This window comes from Bufo gargarizans, chromosome 1, assembly GCF_014858855.1.
Source record: "Bufo gargarizans isolate SCDJY-AF-19 chromosome 1, ASM1485885v1, whole genome shotgun sequence".
Classification (NCBI taxonomy): domain Eukaryota; kingdom Metazoa; phylum Chordata; class Amphibia; order Anura; family Bufonidae; genus Bufo; species Bufo gargarizans.
Genome location: NC_058080.1, coordinates 150939503 through 150962173, shown reverse-complemented (window position 1 = coordinate 150962173; position 22671 = coordinate 150939503). Strand labels below are relative to the sequence as shown.

At 43.6% G+C, this 22671-nt stretch overlaps 1 protein-coding gene across 1 annotated transcript in view; it reads left to right on the top strand.

The window, feature by feature from the left end:
- Window positions 1-442: 442 nt before the first annotated feature.
- MTMR7 (myotubularin related protein 7) overlaps window positions 443-22671 on the top strand; it is a 46224-nt gene continuing 23995 nt past the window's right edge. The window contains exons 1-8 of the mRNA XM_044296065.1: window positions 443-562; window positions 4456-4613; window positions 6315-6443; window positions 8770-8904; window positions 12611-12743; window positions 21085-21194; window positions 21459-21584; window positions 21672-21721. Of these exons, the coding sequence (XP_044152000.1) occupies window positions 4560-4613; window positions 6315-6443; window positions 8770-8904; window positions 12611-12743; window positions 21085-21194; window positions 21459-21584; window positions 21672-21721 (737 nt within the window). The 5' untranslated portion in view covers window positions 443-562; window positions 4456-4559. The remainder of the gene's footprint in view (window positions 563-4455; window positions 4614-6314; window positions 6444-8769; window positions 8905-12610; window positions 12744-21084; window positions 21195-21458; window positions 21585-21671; window positions 21722-22671) is intronic.

Below are 22671 nucleotides of genomic sequence, written 5' to 3'. Positions count from 1 at the left end.
GATGCTGCACGCTCTGCATCTTGAAAAGAGGGGGAGGGGGAGCTGCGCGCTCTGCATCTTGAAGGGGTGGCGGGGTGTTGTGTGCACTCTGCCATCCTGGGGGGGGGGTGCATCGCCACCACTCGCCCATCTATAAAGGAGGGGGGGATTATCCCTTCAAGCATCGGGACGCTGCCAGGGCGCGGCCCAATACAGAAGGACTATATAGTGCGGTCCTAATTAGCTTAATTGGCGTCCGCAGCATGGCCGCATCACAAACGCATTCCCAGTAATAAGCCTCGGCCATTATGCTCCTGCTTTCCATAGCTTTCTGCTTCTTCCTCTTGTGTTTCCTTGTGTCACCCCTATCAGCGCGCAGAAGACGTCTTATAACAGGTTTGCTGTGATATATATTTATAGATTCTTCACAGTCTGATCTCTGCCATTGAGAAACAAGCGACGACTGCTTCAGGTTGCCCCTTACTCCTCCGCTGCAAGAACTTTCAGATTCTACAGCTCATCATCCCTCAGGAAAGAGACTGCCATGATATCTACTTATCTCTAGCCAGACTCTCCCGGCCAGGTATTGTATGAACAGAGGATGAAACCCATACAGATAGTTTTGTAGTATGGATAACTGTTCCTGTGCTGATATGAAGAACTGACTCCTCACTACAGTTTTCCGTGGTCCTGTCACCTCTCCAGACCTGCCTATTCTTGGTAAATAATTGTATTCCTCATTAAATAACAAAGCTGGAATATCTTTTCCTATGATTATAGTGCCGTACCTCTAGTTTTCCTTCTAGAAGTTTATGAATAAGGGTCCAACTTGGTGTTAGCAGTTGGGAGCGTGTCCCTGACGCTGGCAGCACTGATTGGATAGTGTCAGACTGTGCAGGGACACCCGCCCTCTGGTAACACCCAGTTATTCATAACTTAGCATACAGTTATACGAATAGATGCTACAGAATAGTTATTACATGGGGAGATGCAGGCGGTTACTAAAACAGACATGTCAGGAGAGGTGACTGCTCTTCTTTAAACTTTCCATAGGAATTACAGTTTTGTGGGAATATCCATTAATTTCAAGGGATCCCTCAACAGTCGAATGTCCATAGGGACATCCAAAAGTTGGAGCATCCACTAACAATCTAGTATGTGCGAGGATTGTCAAGGCAAAATGACTGACACTTTAGGGTTTCTCAGGGAATCATTTAAAATGGCCGCCAGCAAACTGTCCTAGAATGAGAGGACTGGTTGCCTCCACTCCAGAGCTACCTGGGGGGTGAGAGGGCAGGACCTCACTACACACTAGGCCCTGGCACTTGCATATACTATGCATTGGTCAGATTTCCTGTCAGACTGTTCAGCCATGTTGGCATATCACAGACAGGATCACACCATTACCATCTATTGTAGAGCAGTGTAATGACACCCTCGCACCCCCCTAGGCAGCTGTGAAAGTGGAAGCAACCAGTCCTACACACATTCTAGGACAGGTTGCTGGTGGCCATTTTAAATCATTCCCTTTTGGATTATCGCACTTCCAACTTTGTGCTTTCCTGTAGACAACCATCACCACAGTTATCTGCTTACCATCCACTATAGATTTTACTTGTATTTATAGGGAGAGGATGGCAATGGCTGTCTGACAAATGACGTTGGAGAAATACTGATATATTATGAAGCTTATATGGCACCAGAATGCTATTTTATTGACTGTACAAAACACAAGTCTAAAAACACCCTCAAAAACATGAAACAGAAAAGGACAGTGCATGTGACCACAGTATTAATATTCCACCTATAATCACAATGCAAATGACCATATAAATACCATGGGTGATATTTACAGCATCATGGTGCAATACCTCATATGGCCCCCGTACACCATCACAAACCGTGGACAGTACTACCTAGAGTCCTCAGAGGACAACAGCTAATAGTTTATCAGTAGATACAATATCAGTCTGCCGCATGGCGATATGAGCTGCAGTGACTTGCAAAAGTTTGGGCACCCCTGGTCAAAATGACTGTTACTGTGAACAATTAAGCAAGTTAAAGATTACATTATTTCCAAAAGGCATAAGGAGTGAGTGGTGCCAGCAGGCCTCACACGCTTATCTTAATTTGTGCCGGTTTTCTCTGAGCTACTGAAGATTTTCTGGTGGACGATGACCTAATATATGATGAGATAAATCTATGTGTCTCTCTAAAATGTACTGGTATCAACTTTTAAGGGGTTGTACCAGGAGTAACATGTGTCACCTGTCCTGTACTTCATCACTGACGGTCTAACCACTAGGACCCTCACTGATCACGAGAACAGGGGCATGTGTGGAGAAGATGCACTGCCACTCCATTCAATCCCTATGGGACCTCCATTCAAATGAGAGAGAGAGGACCACTAGTTTTTATCATTGTGGGGGGTCACAATGGTCAGACCCCCACCAACCAGATACTTATGACGTATTCTGTGGATAGATGATGTGTCAGCCTTGGTACAACCCATTTCATTTCAACAATGGCCAGACAAAGTGCACACCAGCGCGAATCGTCCGTCGCCAATATGCCCATGTCTTCGTGTACCTGTGTTATGGAATAACGAAGATGTGAACCCTCCAGTGATTGCCATGTGAACTTTGTTTCTTATGTATGGATTGCCAAGCTGAACTGCTACATAGAGCACCACCTAAGATTAGGGCTGCAGCTATCGATTATTTTAGTAATCAAGCATTCTATCAATTAATCATTAAACATTTTTCTTTATTAAAAGTCATCAGCCCCCTATGTCATCATTAGACCCCCCTGCCATCAGTCCTCAGCGCCATCAGCTCCCCCCAGTGCCATCAGCTCCACTATGCCGTCAGTCCTCTGTGCCATCACCCCCCATGCCTTCAGTACTCTGTGCCATACCCCCAATGTCTTTAGTACTCTGTGCCATCACCCCCCATGCCATCAGTACGTGCCATCAGCCCCCCCATGCCATCAGTACTCTGTGCTATCACCCCTCATGCCATCAGTCCTCTGTGCCATCACCCCCCATGCCATAAGTCCTCTGTGCCATTACCTCCCCATGCCATCATAACTCTGTGCCATCACCCCCCATTCCATCAGTACTCTGTGCCATCACCCCCCATACCATCAGAACTCTGTGCCATCACCCTCCATGCCATCAGTCCTTTGTGCCGTCACCAGACTATGCCATCAGTACTCTGTGCCATCACCCCCATGCCATCAGTACTCTGTGCCATCACCCCCATGCCATCAGTCCTCTGTGCCATCACCCCTCATGCCATCAGTCCTCTGTGCCATCACTCCCCATGCCATCAGTCCTCTGTGCCATCACCCCCCATGCCATCAGTCCTCTGTGCCATCACCCCCCATGCCATAAGTCCTCTGTGCCATTACCTCCCCATGCCATCATATCTCTGTGCGATCACCCCCCATTCCATCAGTACTCTGTGCCATCACCCCCCATGCCATCAGAACTCTGTGCCATCACCCTCCATGCCATCAGTTCTTTTGTGTCATCACCAGACTATGCCATCAGTCCTCTGTGCCATCACCCCCCATGCCATCAGTCCTCTGTGCCATCACCCCCCCATGCCATCAGTACTCTGTGCCATCACCTCCCATGCCATCAATCCTCTGTGCTGTCACCCCCCATGCTATCAGTACTCTGTGACATCACCCCCCATGCCATCAGAACTCTGTGCCATCCCCCCATACCATCAGAACTCTGTGCTATCCCCCCATGCCATCAGTCCTCTGTGCCATCACCCCCTCATGCCATCAGTCATCCGTGCCCTCCACTCCTAGCCATGAGTGATAGCAGCAAACAGTGGGAAAGTCACAGGAGTGCTAGTCATCTATATTGGAAATCATTTCAACAACTTCTCATGACCCTGAATCGTCCTGGCATACTAACGTACATGTTCTAAGATGTGATGCTACACATACCACCATATAAATCCCTGCGCCTATCGATGCAAGCTTATACTGATGTCTTAGAAGAACCAAAAACAGTTATAGTTGTGTTTATCAAGGAACAGGTTTCCTCAGGGTAACAACCTCATCTTGCGCTTGATATTTGTACAGTGGGAGAATGTACTAGGTCCTGATGAAAATATGTTGTAGGTTCTTAGTCTTCTATAGTGTAATGGGAGGTTTTAGTGACATGACTGGTGTCTCTATATGTGACACTGGCCAAAACTCTCCTTATTCGTGTCGTGTTTATTACCTATAGTCATTGTATTTTGTGCTTTTATTAAACTCTTTGATATGTTGTATCAGCATTTTGCTGTGATGATTGGAGTAATGAGTGTTGCATTGTAGGCATCTTATTCTAAATGATATTCTGCACATTTCTGTAGCATTTTTTATATTAATATAGTGGGATATGATATGTTTTATATTACTTTATTATTCGCGTTTCTGTTGCTTTAATATTTCTTATGTTCTCTCGGTTCCTAGTCAAGTATGAGGAGCTGTATTGCTTTTCTTTCAACCCAAAATTGGACAAGGCTGAGCGGGAGGAAGGCTGGAAGCTAATTGACTTGAAAGAGGAATACATCCGAATGGGGGTACACAAAAGCCTGTGGCAGCTCAGCGATGTTAACCGGGACTATCGTGTAAGTAAAGACAATCCTCGAGCATCTGTAATCATATACCGTATATCAGGACAGAGGGAATAACAAGCTGGGTACCAGTGGCACTAGATAGAAGGTTCTACCGATATTTGACCTCTTTTCATAGAAAATGCATCTGCTTCCTGCATTTTATTGTCTCATGGTTTCCGAGCGCCTGGGTTGGCTTGTTCCTGTGGTGAATTTGGGCTATCGTGTTAAAATACCTCCCCCAGAGTACTGATACCTTCCTCTACATAACTAATATAAGCGAGTGCAAAGACACAGTGGTGTAACTGCGAGAAAGACTGCGAAAAAAACTGTTATGGATGCCTCGGCATCAGGTGCAGATGACAATTGCTCATACGCTATGAGTCATAGCCTCCAAAATAGATGACTATGGATCTACCCACCTTTTCCCAGAACTGCTCATCTGCAGAGGATAAAGGAGGCCATACATCTCCGATAGCTGTTGCCAGAGCACTTGTTCCGCTGACAACCATCCTTTCCACCCCCCACCCACATGCATGCTCATTAATAAGCAGCGTATCTCCTATAAGAACAAAGGATCAGGTGTGTGGAAAAACAACATGTCCAATCCTTCATTCACCTGACATCAGATGTCAGGACATTAGGACATCCATCATACGCATTAGGTGGTTGGCCAGTTCTGTCTAAATCAATGGGTTAGGTCGAAAGTTAAAGGGTAACTGTCATATTTTATAAAATTTTTTGCTAAAGTGTAGCGCAAGTGTAAGGTAACAATTTTGCAATAGACTTTATTTATCCAAAACTTTTATTTTTGGTAGAAAACTGGGGCTGAAATGGCCCTGGGAGACAAGGCTGGGCACAGGAGTCTTAGGAGTTAAAATTACATTTATATTCCCCCTTTCTATACAATCTAATGCTCCGTTACCTTCACTGACCTGCGATCCCTGTGATAATAATTCATGTAGCAGCCGCGGAAGTAGAAGCACTGTGCAGTGAGCCGGCTGCTGCTTCATGAATTATTATCACAGGGATCGCAGGTCAGTGAAGGTAACGGAGCATTAGATTGTATAGAAAGGGGGAATATAAATGTAATTTTAACTCCTAAGACTCCTGTGCCCAGCCTTGTCTCCCAGGGAAGCACGGGAGGCAGAAGCACAGAGTCTGCACAGCCCGTCTCCCCTTTTTTTATAGGAGGCGGATGGCCCTTAGCAACGCTCTTTTGAAGAGTGCTTCTAAGGGCCATTTCAGCCCCAGTTTTCTACCAAAAATAAACATTTTGGCTAAATATAGTCTATTGCAAAATTGTTACCTATCACTTGCCCTACAGTTTAGCAAAAAAAGAAATAAAAAAATATGACAGTTATCCTTTAACATGAGATCTTAAAGGGGGGAGGGGGATGTAGATGATAGATGTATGATCTCTAGGTTCTGACCACTGGCACCCCCATCACAAAAACAGGGGTTCCCATTTGGAGAGACGGTCATACGTGTGTACTACTCCATTCAATTTTTAAGGGAACTGATGGAAATAGCTAAGCACAGAATAACTGTATTTCGTATATGTCAGCCCTTTGCATGGTTTATCTGGGATATGAACAAACATCAAAGTCTAACAGTTCTGTATATATAATTGAATGCTAACTGTAAGATGCATTGTCTCTCTTGTGCACATAATATATGATGATATAATAGAAGAATCCAATTAATTTCTTTCAGGTTTGTGATACGTATCCAACGGACCTTTATGTACCTAAACCTGCCAGTGTGCCAATCATTGTTGGGAGCTCTAAATTCAGGAGCCGAGGACGATTTCCCACTCTGTCCTACTATTACCAGGATAACAATGTAAGTATAAGACAATACAGGGCAGTATACTGCAGTGTTAGGCTACTTTCACACTAGCGTTCAGAGCGGGTCCGTCTGATGTCTGCACAGACGGATCCGCTCCTATAATGCAGACGTTTGCATCCGTTCAGAACGGATCCGTCTGCATTATAGTTTAAAAAAAATTCTAAGTGTGAAAGTAGCCTGAACGGATCCGTCCAGACTTTACATTGAAAGTCAATGGGGGACGGATCCGTTTGAAGATTGAGCCATATTGTGTCATCTTCAAACGGATCCGTCCCCATTGACTTAATTGTAAGTCTGGACGGATCCGCTTGCCTCCGCACGGCCAGGCGGACACCCGAACGCTGCAAGCAGCGTTCAGGTGTCCGCTTGCTGAGCGGAGCGGAGGCTGAACGCTGCCAGACTGATGCATTCTGAGCGGATCCGCGTCCACTCAGATTGCATTAGGGCTGGACGGATGCGTTCGGGGCCGCTTGTGAGCCCCTTCAAACGGAGCTCACAAGCGGACACCCGAACGCTAGTGTGAAAGTAGCCTGACAGAGCAATCGATAAGCCAAAGGTCCCACATTCTATCAGAATGATGATATGTTCCTCTGTGTCTATTAGGCCAGGTCAGATGTAGAAAACGAATGTCTCTCTTTACTAAAGTACAGAATAGGAGATGTAGTACATTCAACAGTATCAGAACACAGTTCCAAATAATTCACAGTGCAAAGCTTCCCAGATAGCAATGTATGGATTGGAGCATGGATGGGACTTATAGTGCTCTTTCCTCTCTTTCTTTTCAAAGTCCCTTTCTACAGAATCTACAGTATGGCTGGCAATATTACTCTTGCAATGGTGGCTGTAATTTCCAACTGATACAGGGTTTTAGATACGACTTGCCAGGTTGTGTCCAAGTGTGAAGGGGGTCTCAACAAAGTCCCTTCCACAGCAGTAACTTCTATCAGCTTTAATCTGCAAATACCTTACTAACGGACTCCAGTGCTCGGCCATGCAGATTCTGGTTCTTTCCTTTGTCTCGTCCTCTTTTTGGAGTACTGTAGAAATGGTGAGGTCTTTCACTCAGTGGATAATCCTCAGAGAAGGTTATTCACTGTAACTTTGGTCCAGTCCTGAAGTGGAGCATATGTAGACGCTTCCTCTCTCTTCCTCTACTCTATACTAGACTGAGCTAGGGGCGGACCCATGATCCACTACCAACTTTTAGGAGCTGAAGCAGGGTGGTCAACCCCATCTCATCCATACCGAAGCTATGCTGGGTACATTACACAATATAAACACATAAAATGACATTAAAGAGGACCTTTCACCGATTATGACACTGTGAACAACTAAGTATACAGACATGTAGAGCGGCGCCCGGGGATCTCACTGCACTTACTATTATCCCTGGGCGCTGCTCCGTTCTCCCGCTATGCCCGCCGGTATCTCCAGCCACTAAGTTATAGTAGGCGGAGATTTCAGTCACTAAGTTATGGTAGGCGGAGTCTGCCCTTGTTCTGCTCTAGTGCTGGCCAATCACAGCGCAGAGCTCACAGCCTGGGAGGTTATTTTCTCCCAGGCTGTGAGCTCTGCAATGCGATTGGCCAGCGCTACAGAAGAACAAGGGCAGACTCCGCCTACCATAACTTTGTGACTGGAGATACCGGAGGGCATAGCAGGACAACGGAGCGGCGCCCAGGGATAATAGTACGTGCAGTGAGATCCCCGGGCGCCGCTCTCCATGTCTGTATACTTAGTTCACAGTGTCATAATCGGTGAAAGGTCCTCTTTAAAGGGGTTATCCAACCCCTATAATGACCCCCCTGATGCCCGGGCACCTCATACAGGTTATACTTACCCAGCTCCCCGTCACCCGCGTCGCACCTGATCCCCCGCATGGCCGCCACTGCTTCTCCCGTCATATGGGAGAATTTCCCGAAGTATACCTCTAATGGAATGCAGTGATATATGCCACTGTATGGGCCTATAGTGCCATACATTGGCGAAAAGCTCTTAGTATAAAAAAAATAAATCACACAGCATACCTTTTACTGTATACTGCTGAATAGAAAAGCCTGCAACTCAATTATATACAGCAACCTACCTCGTATATGGCAAAAAAGACAACCTTTCTGTATATGTCAGGTGAGCAAGGACTCATGGATACATTTGCCATATTCATTGGCAGCTTTACTAGCGCATATACCAAATGCAGTTTACAGTCTCCATGTGAGCACCATTCCATGACCAATCTGTAATAAAAAGCTAAATGTTGGGTGCATTGGGAAGCATAACTGGAGTCTTTATGTTCTGTATTTGTTACATATTTTTCCTGTAGGCCTCCATTTGTCGAAGTAGCCAGCCCCTGTCAGGCTTCAGTGCTCGCTGTCTGGAAGATGAACAGATGTTACAGGCGATAAAAAAGGCGAATCCGGGAAGTGATTTCCTTTATGTTGTTGACACCCGACCAAAAGTAAGTGCATTATGTTAAACGGCTGCTAGAAGTGAGTCTTAGTTTTTGTCTATGGGGCCATTTTTACAGGATAGAAATGAACGGAGCATGAAACGCTTGAATGTGGATCTGTATTTCCACCTCTTCATCTTACATGTAATGAACACCACTATAGTATAGAAAATGACAAAGCCAGCAAAACCCACGGCCTGGGCAGCATCTCTCTATTCTTCTCTATACACCATGTGCAGCAAGCCCCTGAAGAGTCGGAGTGGAGGATGGGAGTAGTGGTGGCTCTGGTTGCAGAAAGCCATCATATTGGCTTTCCTGAGGGTACATTCACAAGAACTTAAGCCGCCCATGCCTGTGCTGTGGACCGCAAATTGTGGTTCACACTGCACGAACACCAGCCATATAAATCCCGTATTGCAGCGTGGACCCATTCACCTGAATGGGTCCACGATCTGCAATATTTGGCAAAAGATAGGACGTGTCCTATCTTTTGCCGTGCAGAGGCACAGACCAAAAAGCCCACTGAAGTTCTTCCACGGGCTTCCGATCCGTGCCCCTGTGCCGTATCTTGAGGATTGCGGACCCATTCAAGTCAATGGGTCCGCATCCGTAATACAGGATTCACACGGCCGGTGCCCATATATTGCAGAACCGACGGTTGTGGTCCGCAAAACGGACAGGGACGTCCTACGGTCGTGTGAATGGACCCTTACACTGTTGCTTGCTAGGGCAAGTGCAGTGAAAAGAGGGCACACCCTTTCTTCTCTCGGCACACTCCCTGGTGTTAGGACGCCTGTCTGATGGTAGTTTGGGGTGCCCTTGGTGTTGACGTTTGTATTGGTGTAAGGCAGGATGTGTAGAGTGCAATGGCCCGTGTATGGTGTAGAGGTCAGTAACCTGGCCAGATTTAACAGAATAAACCTCTCTCTTTACTGTAGTGCAAAATGAGGGTTGTAGTATTCCCAGCAGTCTCAGAACACGGTTCTAACAATGTACAGTGCAAGTCTTCTGTATGGATATAGGCCAGGTTTAGATTCAATGTGCTCCTTCACTCTTGCTCTGCAGAATCTGAGGCTGATAATAATAAGATAGCTGTAAGATCTAGGGAAACGACCAACCAGGTCCTGTCTAGGTGTGAATGGTGTCGTCGCAGTATTCCACTCACAGCAGTAATGTCTATAGCTTTGGATGGCGGTGTACGTTACTGACTCCATTTTCTCGTCATTACAGATTCTGGAATTTCCTTTCTCAGTGTACAGATGGTCCTTTCTTAGATCATGCAGAGATGGCTAGTCTGTAGCACATGGACTGTAGCAATGTGTTTTCAGATACTGTAAAAATGGGATGTTGGTCATGAAGGGCACACATAGCAATATCCATAGTTTACACATCTACAAGGACATGCCTGAAATGAATGGATTAGGCTACTTTCACACTTGCGGCAGAGTCGCCGGAACTGCCTGCCGGATCCGGCAAATAGTATGCCAACTGATGGCATTTGTAAGGCTCATCAGGATCCTTATCAGTCTTAAAAATGCCTGATCAGTCAGGAAAATGCATTTATTTTTTTCATCTTTTTTTCCGTCTGTGCATGAGCTAACCGCAAGGACGGATCCGGCATTCCGGTACTTTGAATGCCGTATTCGGCACTAATACATTTCTAAGGAAAAAAATGCCGGCTCCGGCATTCAGGAAAGTCTTCAGTTTTTTGGGCCGGAGATAAAACCGTAGCATGCTGCGGTTTTATCTTTTGCCTGATCAGTCAAAATGACTGAACTGAAGACATCCTGATGCATCCTGAACGGATTACTCTCCATTCAGAATACATGGGGATATACCTGATCAGTTCTTTTCCAGCATTGAGCCCTTTTGACGTAACGCAGTGCCGGAAAAGAAAAACGCAAGTGTGAAAGTACCCAACCACAGATAAAACCTTTTATCTTCCTCCCTTTGTAAGATAGAAAGCGCTGCCACCCAAAGTCTTCTCTGTGATATGCACTCGCCACTCATCTATTTAGTTTGATTCTCTGGATATGTTAATAAACTGCCTCTGCCTTGGTGAAGCACGAATGTGCTGGATGATACGATCAGGATGGGCCCAAGGCAAAATGTGAGAATGCCCCCACATATACAGTCCCCCCAAAACAAGAATAGTCACAACCCTTCCACAGCGTCAGTCATGTATCCCTATGACCATGTCTTTACAGTGCCAGCCAACAGTGGTGACATGAAATCCAGGCCACCAAATGCTCCCCTGCCTAGGGCTGGCCCCATCGTCACTCACTGACATGTTACAGCGCTGAGTGCTGTCCCTATAAATGACAGCAGTGGTGACTTAATGCCCCCATACGCATTAGTGTCCTGTATTGTTGGCTGCACCCGCCGAGAATAGCGGTTTAGCTGATGTCAGGGGAGAGAAGGATCTGGCGTACTGAATTTTTAGCCCAATCCTTTTGTTCCCCCAGGATATAAGCTGGTTCCAGAAATATCTAGCAGTGGCTTTCCCCTCTCACCCCATTGACCCCCGTTGGGAGAGATAGGTGACTGCTGATCATGTTGGGGGGCCTTGTGATGAGCCCCCTTTAGCAGGGAATGCAGCTGCACCCAAGACAAATGGCTCTCCTGCTTACTACTGACATGGATATCATTGTGACAATATACTGGATGGTATTATTTATGATACAGGTATTTTAAACAAAATGTCCATAATGGGTTAACCTAGTGAGTGCTAACAATTCCCAGTGTGCCGTTTTCAGGTGGCATTCACACGGCCGGCACCTGGCATCATGGTCTGGACCCATTGACTTCAGTAGTTCTGTGGTCTGTATGTTGCAGCGAAGTACAGGATGTCCTATCTTTTGCGGCATGGATGAGCAGATGTAGGAGATTCACGGCAACATGCGGACCATAAAGCCTTTGAAGTTAATGGTATTCCTGTTTTGTGGATCAGCAGTTTGCGGACCATGCTAATGCCACCTTGGGGAAGGTTGTATCCCACATCTGGCCTCTGGAGAGACCTCTGAGAGCCAGGTTCTCTAATCCTTATTGCTGAAAACAGCACTAGTGGTCTGATAGGTTGAGAACAGCTGACGGACAGTAACTCACAGTGCTCCTCCCACATATCCTTTTCAGCTGGATGCCAGGCACAGTCAGTCAGATAGTACAAAGTACCTCATAAATTGGTTTTAAGAACTGTATAGTGGGAGACAACCCACTTAGGGTAATTTCACGTCTGTGGTGGCAATTCTGTAAGAAGCCTTTGGGGCAGGTTCCACCCAAAAAAAGGACAACATATTGTTGCATGCAGTGGTAGGTCATCTGGTGGAATGAAGGAAGCCATATTGTAAACTAGATAGACACCATTAAAATTGGTGATGTACACTTTTTTTGTTTCTCTGTTCCTACATTAGAACAGAAAAATGAGCATGTGCCGCAGATGTGATCATAACCTGAAGCTGTCATTTTTTATTTATTTCGAGGTTCCCCAGGAAAGGAGGACATATTTCAGATTACAAAGTGCTGTAACGTTTTATGTATACGCTGCATGCCTTGATTTCTTTTCTTGGGAATCAGGAGGAGGACATGTATAATGTCAGCTCATAGATTCCAGTTATTTTGTATATATATTATGTTCCTTAAACAACACTGTCTATAAATACGGCTGAACTGTAGCTTTTTTAAGCTCAACTACAATAACCTCCTGATATGTTTCCAGCTGAATGCAATGGCAAACAGAGCAGCCGGAAAAGGCTATGAGAATGAAGATAACTACTCGGACATTAAGTTTCAGTTTATTGGCATTGAGAACATTCACGTGATGAGGAACAGTTTACAGAAGATGTTGGAAGGTAAATATTCTTCACCAGTGTTTTACTGGAGGAGTAACATGAAGCTCCGGAGCCCTAACATATAACTGACCACATACCGGTATACTGTATCTGTTGCAATGTGTATGGATATTGATATACAGCAGTGTATTGATATGTGAGGTAAGAGGTATAAATTACACCACGTACCTCACATGCCGGTAAACTGCTGTATATTCCATATATCTGTACCCATTGTTTCTATTATGCCTCGTACTTCACATATCAGTACACTGCTGTCTATACAAAATAGCGGTACAGACTGCATGTATCTTACCATATAATAGATGCAGTGTGTACGGATATACAGTATATACAGCAGTGTACTGATATGTGAGGTACGAGGTATTATAGATGCAGTGTGTACAGATATATAGTATATACAGCAGTGTACTGATATGTGAAGTATGAGGTATAAATTACACCTAGTACCTCACATTACAGTAGACTGCATTATATTCTATATATCTGTACCCACTACATCTCTAATACCTCGTACCTCACATATCAGTACACTGCTGTATATACTATATATCTGTACACACTGCGTCTATTATACCTCATATCTCAGTACCCTGCTGTATATACTTTGTCTGTACACACTGCGTCTATAATACCTTGTACCTCACATATCAGTACACTGCTGTATATACTATATATCTGTACACACTGCGTCTATTATACCTCATATCTCAGTACCCTGCTGTATATACTTTATGTCTGTACACACTGCATCTATTATACCCCATATCTCAGTACACTGCTGTATATACTTTATGTCTGTACACACTGCATCTATTATACCTCATATCTCAGTACACTGCTGTATATACTTTGTCTGTACACACTGCATCTATTATACCTGTTACCATGTGACCATCGGCAACATGTGACCTGTGACGTCACACGTCCTTTTACCCACTCCATTCTACCTTATACCATGAGGCTCTGCAATGTTATGTTTATATGTGTTTTGTACAGCTGTGTTGGTGACATTAGAGCTAGTTCCAACAAGAACAATCCACATGCATGAGACGTGCAGGTGTTCACACGGAAATCCTTCCTGCTGGCCAATAGTTCTCTTTTCGGCACCATAGAGGGTTATTTTTCTTTTCCATTTCCTCAGGAGGAACAAGTGCCATTGGTGTAAGGGGAACACCATCTAGGATGTAAAGAAGAAACTTGGTGCAATACATCTTTGCGGTCGTTTTTTGGCTTTAAAAAGCCATATTTTGCATAAAAATATGAATAAGTCTCAATTTGCTCAAAAATTAATTTTTGGGGCCATGCTTGCCTAAAATGTGTGTGATTTACTGTGAGATGGCATGACTTAAGTTAGATTCATGAATACTAAACCCAGAAAATGGGACAAATATATATATACTATGGCCATGTCCTTTTGACCTCCTTGATTTTCTGCTGACAGTTGGGTGAGCAGAAGGGCTTAGACAAAGGGTGAGGCTTTGCCAAAGGGATTTCCCATACTCTAGATATTGATGACCTATTCTTCAGATAGATCTTCAGTTTCAGATTGACGAGTGTCTGACACCAGTCACCCCGAATTAAGCTGTTTTGGGCATCCAATGGAGCTGGAAGCACAGTATTCTGTCCACTGTGTAGCGGCTGTGCCGGGGTTTAGCAGCTCAGCTCCGATTCAGGGGAACGAAAGCAGAGCGGAAGTACGCCAACTGGAAAATACTTAGTGGATGGAGCCTTTTGACCATTGTATAGTCTTTGACCCAGGCGGCCGCCCAAACAGCTGATTGGTAGGATGGCCATGTTTCAGGTTTCAGATCCCCACTGACTAATCTGATTGGTTTCTATGAGGTAACTTCCAGTCCAGACTGGACCAGGTATGTTACCTCATGTGGATGTTGTGTATCTAGACTTTTCAGAGGTGGATGATACTGTACCACATAAAAGGTTGGTACATAAAATCAGAATACCCAGACTAAGGGAAAATCTATATGATTGTTATATAAGTTAAACATCTGGCCTGTCCTTTAGTGATCCATTCAAGAACCTTGTCTTAGGTAGGAAGCCTACGAGGGTTAGTAAAATCTATTTGGCATATTAGAACTTTTTGGATTGGTTTTGGACTATATTCGTTATGCCTCTCCTCTTTACAATATACTGTCTCCAGATTTGAATCTCTGTTTTCAGTCTGGCAAGAAACTTGATAAGTTCAGGTAATATAATCCACAGAGTACGTGGATGAAGCAGGATTGTGGCACTAAGTTTAGCTCAATTGCGTCAGTAACCTTTGGTTTGTAAGATAAACAGGTCAGTGGTTTTGTTCACTTTCATTTTGGATCCCCTCAGTACAGATAAACATGAATGGAGTACATCCATGAACTGCACACATGCATTGGTTGAATGAAGCCAGGGACTTCTTCAGGATTAGACGGTGATCGTGTTTAGCCCCACAGTCTCCTAAGAGCTGTCAGCAGGAGAATGAACTGTTGGGCATGTTTGATCCCTTATTCCTCTGAAAGATAAGCAGTGTCTGGCAGCTAACTTTTCTTTCCCCATAAAAATAAACCTGCACACTTAGCCGTCCTGATAATGCATGTTAACGAAGGTTTCAAGAGAGGTAGGTATGTTATGTACAGTACTGTGCAAAAAGTGTTAGGCAGAATGCCTTCAAAAATCAGTGTTCATCAATGAACTAAATCCAAGTGAGTGAACAAAAGAGAAAGCTAAATCTAATAACTTTTTCCTGTGATCACCCTTTGCTTTAAAAAGGTACACTTCCACACAGTTTTTGAAGGAACTTGGCAGGAAGATTGTTCTAAACATCTTGGAGAAGTAACCACAGATCTTCTGTAGATATAGGCTTGCTTCCTTCTTTCTCTTCATCTAATCCCAGACAGGCTCAATGTTGACATCAAGGCTATGTAGGAGCCATATCATCACTTCTAGGACTCTTTGTTCTTCTTTACACTGAAGATAGTTTCTTATGACATTGGCTGTATGTTTGGGGTCATTGTCCTGATGCAGAATACATTTGGAGCCAATTAGACACCTCCCTGATGTATTGCATGATGTATAATTATCTGCCTGTATTTCTCACCATTGAGGACACTATTAATCCGGAACAAATACTATTTGGGGGGATGTATGCCTTTTTGATCACTTTTTATTTTATAATGCAATTGATCACGGCATCTGAGGGGTTTAATGTCCGTTGTTGGAATTATGTCCAATCACAGACACTGCGGGCAGTTGTCTGCTGTATCCTACAGCAGTCTTTGGAAGACTATGGCGCTGCCACTCAGCTCCTGAGCGGGCGCTATGTGTAAAGCCCTAACTATTCAAATGGGTTAGAAGCAATTTTCACCTATTCAATGGATAGGTAATAATTGCTAGATTGGTGGAGGTCAGACGACTGAAATGCCCACTGATTGGCAGAATGGGTTGTCCCATGTTCCCTGTTCAACCAGAGCGGTTGACAAGTGTTGCTGCTCCATTCCAAATCTGTGGCACTGACGGGGATAACTTAAGCTACTTTCACATTAGCGTTTTTTGCGGATCCGTTATGAATCTGCAAAAATGCTTCTGTTACCATAATACAACCGCATGCATCCGTCATGAACAGCTCCGGTTGTATTATGTCTTCTATAGCCATGACGGATCCATCATGAACACCATTGAAAGTCAATGGGAGAGAGATTTGTTTTCTATTAATGTCAGAGAAAACAGATCCGTCCCCATCGACTTACATTATGTGTTAGGACGGATCGGTCTTACGCCGCACCACATCGCGGACAGAAAAATGCTGCAGGCAGTGTTATTCTGTCCGTGATGGGAGCGTAGCCAAACGGAACAGAATTCATTTTGTTAACTGGACCAGGGCCGTCTTTAATATTGATTGGACCCTGGGCAAAAATGTACTTGGGCCCCCTGGATCCCGCCTTCCCACACTTTAGCAGGCAATCACGCCCTTCACCGCAACACACACAAAATCCACACATCTGGTAGAGTACAGTGAATGACTGTAAATACTTCCAGTTCTGAAGACTCCAGCGGCTCAGGATCAGTGCTCTGGGCAGCTGGGCTCAGGCTGGAGGTGGGCACCGCTCTGCAGGAAGGGGACCAGGGCTTGGCTCACCCTAGTGTTACAGTGCACCCCAGCACCCCACAGTATGCTATACAACACCCCAAACTATACACAACACCCCAAACTATACACAACACCCCAAACTATACACAACACCCCAAACTATACACAACACCTCAAACTATACACAACACCTCAAACTATACACAACACCCCAAACTATACACAATACAGCCCCCCGCACTATACAGTACGGCAGTATAGCACTCCACACTATACCGCACCCACAGTATACAGTACAGAAGTATAGCACTCCGTATACAGCCCCCCCACACAGTATACAGCACCCCCACACAGTATACAGCCCCCCCCACACAGTATACAGCCCCCCCCACACAGTATACATCCCCCCCACACAGTATACAGCCCCCTCCACACAGTATACAGCCCCCTCCACACAGTATACAGCCCCCTCCACACAGTATACAGCCCCCCACACAGTATACAGCCCCCCACACAGTATACAGACCCCCCACACACAGTATACAGCCCACCACACAGTATACAGTCCCCCACACAATATACAGCACCCCACTATACAGTAGTTTACAGTATATTAACATAACAGCCCCTGTCACCTTTTTTTGATGTAATCTTCACACAAAAAAGCTCCACAGTTAACTTCTGCAACACTCCTGCTAGGACCTGTGATGACCTCATAGCCATGTGACCAGTAATTGCTAGGTTACTGGTTACATGGTGATGATGTCATCTAAGGTCCTAAATCACAACGTTAAAGTACACAGACAGCTTGACACCCGGGGCAGTAGCTAACGGGGCTCAAGAGGCAGCTGCCTTGGGCCCCCCAGGAGCAACTGGGCCCGGGGCAGCTGCCCCTTTTGCCCCTTGGTAAAGACGGCCCTGAACGGGACCCCCATTCTGGCAATAGGTGAGGGTATTATTTAGTATTATTTGAATATGAGGAAGAGTGACATTAATACTGTACAAACTATTATTACTATTAATGAAAATGAGTCAAACCAGCTGCATCCATCTGTGGTAAGCCCTATTTTCGGGTTCTTGTCACCATAAGTACAGAGCAGGTTACTGGCTGGCTGAATGACATATGAATGACATATGAGGCTTCAGGAAGGGGTACTGGATCTTATTGAAGAGACTCCGTGTTGTATAGAGACATTTTCCGACAGTGCTCCATGGGAAAAATTGCAAAAATACAAATTAGTTCAAAATACTAAATAATATTTTAAGCATGCTTTTTTAAGATGGACACCATAAAATTAAAATTGTAAAAATCTAATATTTGTTTTTTTCACCTTCATAGTAAGGCTCATGGTGAATCTCTCTTCAACCATTTCAACAGTAAGCCTGCAGGAAAACGACTCCCAGTGAGCTCAAAATCCCAGTTGTCAGATACAGTTTATACAGTGGGCTTTATGTTGTTTTTTTAATGGTCACTTCAGATTCTGAACTTTGAGGCCCCTATAGATCTCAATGTACTACACAATAGAATATTCACTGCATTTTTCAACAATTTGGCTTTTGTTGATCTTCATTTCCATGAAAAACGGATGCAACAAAATGTCTCTTAGTACTGAGAACTATTATTCAGGGATCATTCTTTGAATTGTCAGGTATTGTTTTTTTTTTCCTGGATGTTCTAGAAAGAGGTGAGGACTCAGCAGTTGGCCTCCAAGATTATGATTTCATCATAAGGTATCACTGTGGAGTCTTAAGACCTTGTCTTCTCACAGCTTGATTCTTTCCTTTTAGTAGGAAGCTTTATATTTACCACGTCACTGTTATGCATTGTTACTTATTTTTATGCTATGTGAATGTTTATGCAACATTGACCACTGAGCTTTTATTATATAATTCTCAGTAAAGCTGTGTTCTGCTGCTAAAAATATTCTAAAGATAATATACAATCATATTTCTTGTACCTGCAGAATTTAATTCTAGTAGCTTCCTGCTTCATGACTAGCTGTGTTTTGACCCTAAGTTGAAATGCCTTGGATCGAATGCTCTGGGGTCACTTATCAAGTTGCAGAACAGTCTCTATATTATTAGATAATAGAGTATTATCTATGTTCCTATAAGAATGTTTGCTACACAAATGGCCACTATGTTTTTTTATATATCATTGCATACACCAAAAGTAACAAGTGAATATATGAAACATTCTAATAACGTAAATTGTATTATTGAAAATGCCTCTGTTTCCACTTATCAGCTCTGTTTCTCCCTTTCCCAATAACCTTCACTTTGAATACTGTGGTAAATCTGTCTTGAGATATCAAAGCAGACTGTATGCCTAAATCATTGTTCCTGGGCAGCAGATTTTGCGGTCTAATCAACACTCTAATGTCCAGGAACAGTGAATCTGTATGGGGATCACTGATGGCAGTAGCAAGTGCTCATCCCCATACAGTGGAGGGGATTGCTGTATTTAAATGCTGTGCTTCACCTCCACTGACAAGCAGGCAATAGTCAGAAGGAACACTTCCTCCCCAACAATCTCCTGCTCCATTGGATTGTACAAAAGGGCCCTTACAAACAGATGTTGGAGTAGGTAACTGTTATTTCCTACTGCAAGTTCTTCATTCACATCACTACTGCGCAGTATCTTTCTATAATGTCCCATACAATGGTATGTAAAAGTTTGGGCACCTCTTGTCAAAATTACTGTTACTGTGAACAGTTAAGCAAGTCGAAGATAAAATCATCTCCAAAGGCATAAATTTAAGATGACACATGCCCTTTGTATTTTAAGCAAAAACTTTTTTTTAAATCTCTTACATTTTTTCAAAATAACAAAAAAGGAAAAGGGCCCGAAGCAAAACTTTGGGCACCCTGTATGGTTAGTACCGAGTAGCACCCCCTTTGGCAGTTCATAAATGCATTTTGTAGCCAGCCAGCATGCACTGCACTTTTCAGGTCTATCCGCAGATTTTCAATAATGTCCAGATCAGGAGATTGTGAGGGCCATGTTAAAACCTGCAGCTTGCGCCTTTTGAGGTAGTCGACTGTGGAGTTTTATATGTGTTTAGAAGCCATCCTCTTTTCAACTTCAGCTTTTCTACAGTTGGTGTTATGTTTGCTTCCAGAATATTCTGGAATTTCATTGAATCCATTCTTCTCTCTACCCATAAAATGTTCTTGTGCCATTGGCTGCAACACAACCTCAAAGTATGATTGATCGACCCCAATGACTATTCTTTTTATTACATTCTGTGCCTTTTATTACTCCAAACATACCTTTGCTCATTGTGGCCAAAGAGTTCTATTTAACCTTATCGGTCCACAGGACTTGTTTCCAAAATGTACCAGGCTTGTTTAGATGTACTTTTGCAATCTTATAATGCAGAATTTAGTCGTGAGGACGCAGGAGAGGTTTTCTTCTGATGACTCTTCCATGAAGGCCATATTTGTGCAGGTGTCTCTGAACAGTTGAACAATGTGCCACAACTCCAGAGTCTGCTAAATCTTCCTGAAGGTCTTTTGCAGTCAAGTGGAGGTTCTGATTTGTCTTTCTAGCAATCCTACAAGCAGCTGTCTCAGAAATGTTCTTGTTCTTCCGCAGCTTCGCTTGACCTCCACTGTTTCTGTTTACTGCTATTTCTTAATTACATTTTGAAGTGAGGAAATGGCAACTTGAAAATGCTATCTTCGTATAGCCTTCTCCTGCTTTGTGGGCCTCAACCATCTTCATTTTCAGAGTGTAAGGAAGCTGCTTAGATGCACGTCACTTTTATAAACTGTCCCTTTGAATTCAGAGCTCACGCATAAAATGTTTTTACATTTTATGAAAGTGACGTCTATCACTGTATTTTTATGTGAATGTTTTATAGAAGTGTGGAATGTCTTATAGAAATAGTAACTGTTGATGCCAGCCAATTTTTTTATATTATTTTTTTATTTTTAACTTTATGCCTTTTGGAGCTCATTTCATCTTGCTTAACTGTTCACAGTAACAGTAAGTTTGACCAGGGGTGCCCAAACTTTTGTATGCCACTGTACAGTACTGCTTGTGCATCTCAGTGATAATTAAAGGGAGCAGAATCCTGTGCACACCATCAGAGACATCGTAGCAGCTAATCTCCACTTGCTGACTGGAATTTAAAGGTGGAAAATTATGGTCATATAACCCCCTGTAAATATACATTTACTGTATAAAATGTGTATTTGCAAAATTTTGTGAAGCTGGCCTATTTCTACTTACAGTATCTGTTTATATGATTGCAGTATGTGAACTCCGATCTCCTTCCATGGGTGAATTTCTTTGGGGTCTTGAAGCCTCTGGATGGTTAAAACACATCAAAACAATACTGGATGCTGGCATCTTCATTACAAAGGTATTCAGATGTGTCGTATCTGTGTCCGCTACATCCATATTCCACAGCCGGGCTGTGTGCTTCCATAGTCTTTATCTTTGAGCATGGGCTGATTTCATAAACGAATGCAGTCTGAAGGGTTTATCTTTATTTTATATGTGTAAAGAACACTTGTGTAGACAAGAAACACGTCATTAAAAGTTGATAGGACATTAAGGTGCACACTGACTTCCTAAATTAAGAATATGACTTTTAATAATATGTTGGTATCATTTTCATATTCAGGCCGTGTCAGAAGAGGGCGCCAGTGTGCTTGTTCATTGTTCCGATGGATGGGACCGCACAGCACAGGTCTGCTCTGTATCCAGTCTATTACTGGACCCTTATTACAGGACCATCAAAGGATTTATGGTAAGAAAACTATTTAATATTTGAGGTGATAGGGATTTACTCATTATTGTTTGTCTATTCTTACGTATTTCTATTTTACTCAAACAGGTGTTGATAGAAAAAGACTGGATTTCATTTGGACACAAGTTTAACCACAGGTAATACATGCTGGAAAAGCAGTCTGAATATTGAGCTTCTCACATAAACAGGAGCTGTTACCTCTTCTGGCATGTGTTTTAGTAACTACTTGCATTTTCCTTAACAATTCTGGAGCATCTGTTCTTCTGACTCTATGCTGTAACATTCCTCTAGTATTCCTGCTAGAAGTTTATGACTAAAGATCTGTCTGGGTGTTACCAGTTGGGGATGTGTACTTGCACAGGCTGGCACTGATCGCCCTGATTGGATAGTATCAGATTGTGCAACTGGTATCATCAGATGGATATTTGCATATTACTGGCAATTCATTCCTTAACTTCTAGTAGGAATAATAGAAGAATGGCACAACTTAGAATTATAAGAATAGATGCTCCAAAGAGACATGCTATTAGAGGTGACGGGTCCTCTTGGGTTTCCCTATATTTTGGGCTAAAGGCCTACCCCATAAAAAATTGATTTAACAATAATTTTAAAAGGAAAGCTAATATTTAATTGTATGTTTTTGTGGTCTGGCCATGGTAACTTATAGTGGCCAGATTTTACACTGTAGTGTATGGGGATCCATCAGAAAAACACAATGGTACCTTTTCCATTTGCTTTTTTTTTCTTATTGACTTTATGACATCCGTGAGACATCAGGTTCACAGGCTGTCATCCATCATATGAGGTTAGCATGGAAGCTCATATTAAGGCTCCATTCAGACGTCCGTAATGTGTTTTGTGGATCCGCAATACACGGACAGTGGCAATGTGCGTTCCGCACTAATAGAATATGCCTATTCTTGTCCGCAATTGCGGATAAGAATAGAACATGTTCTATTTTTTTCGGGAACGGAATTGCGGACCCGGAAGTGCGGGTCCGCAATTCCGTATCCGGGCAGCACATAGAAATGAATGGATCCACAATTCCGTTGCGCAAAATGCGGAACGAAGTTGCAGACGTGTGAAT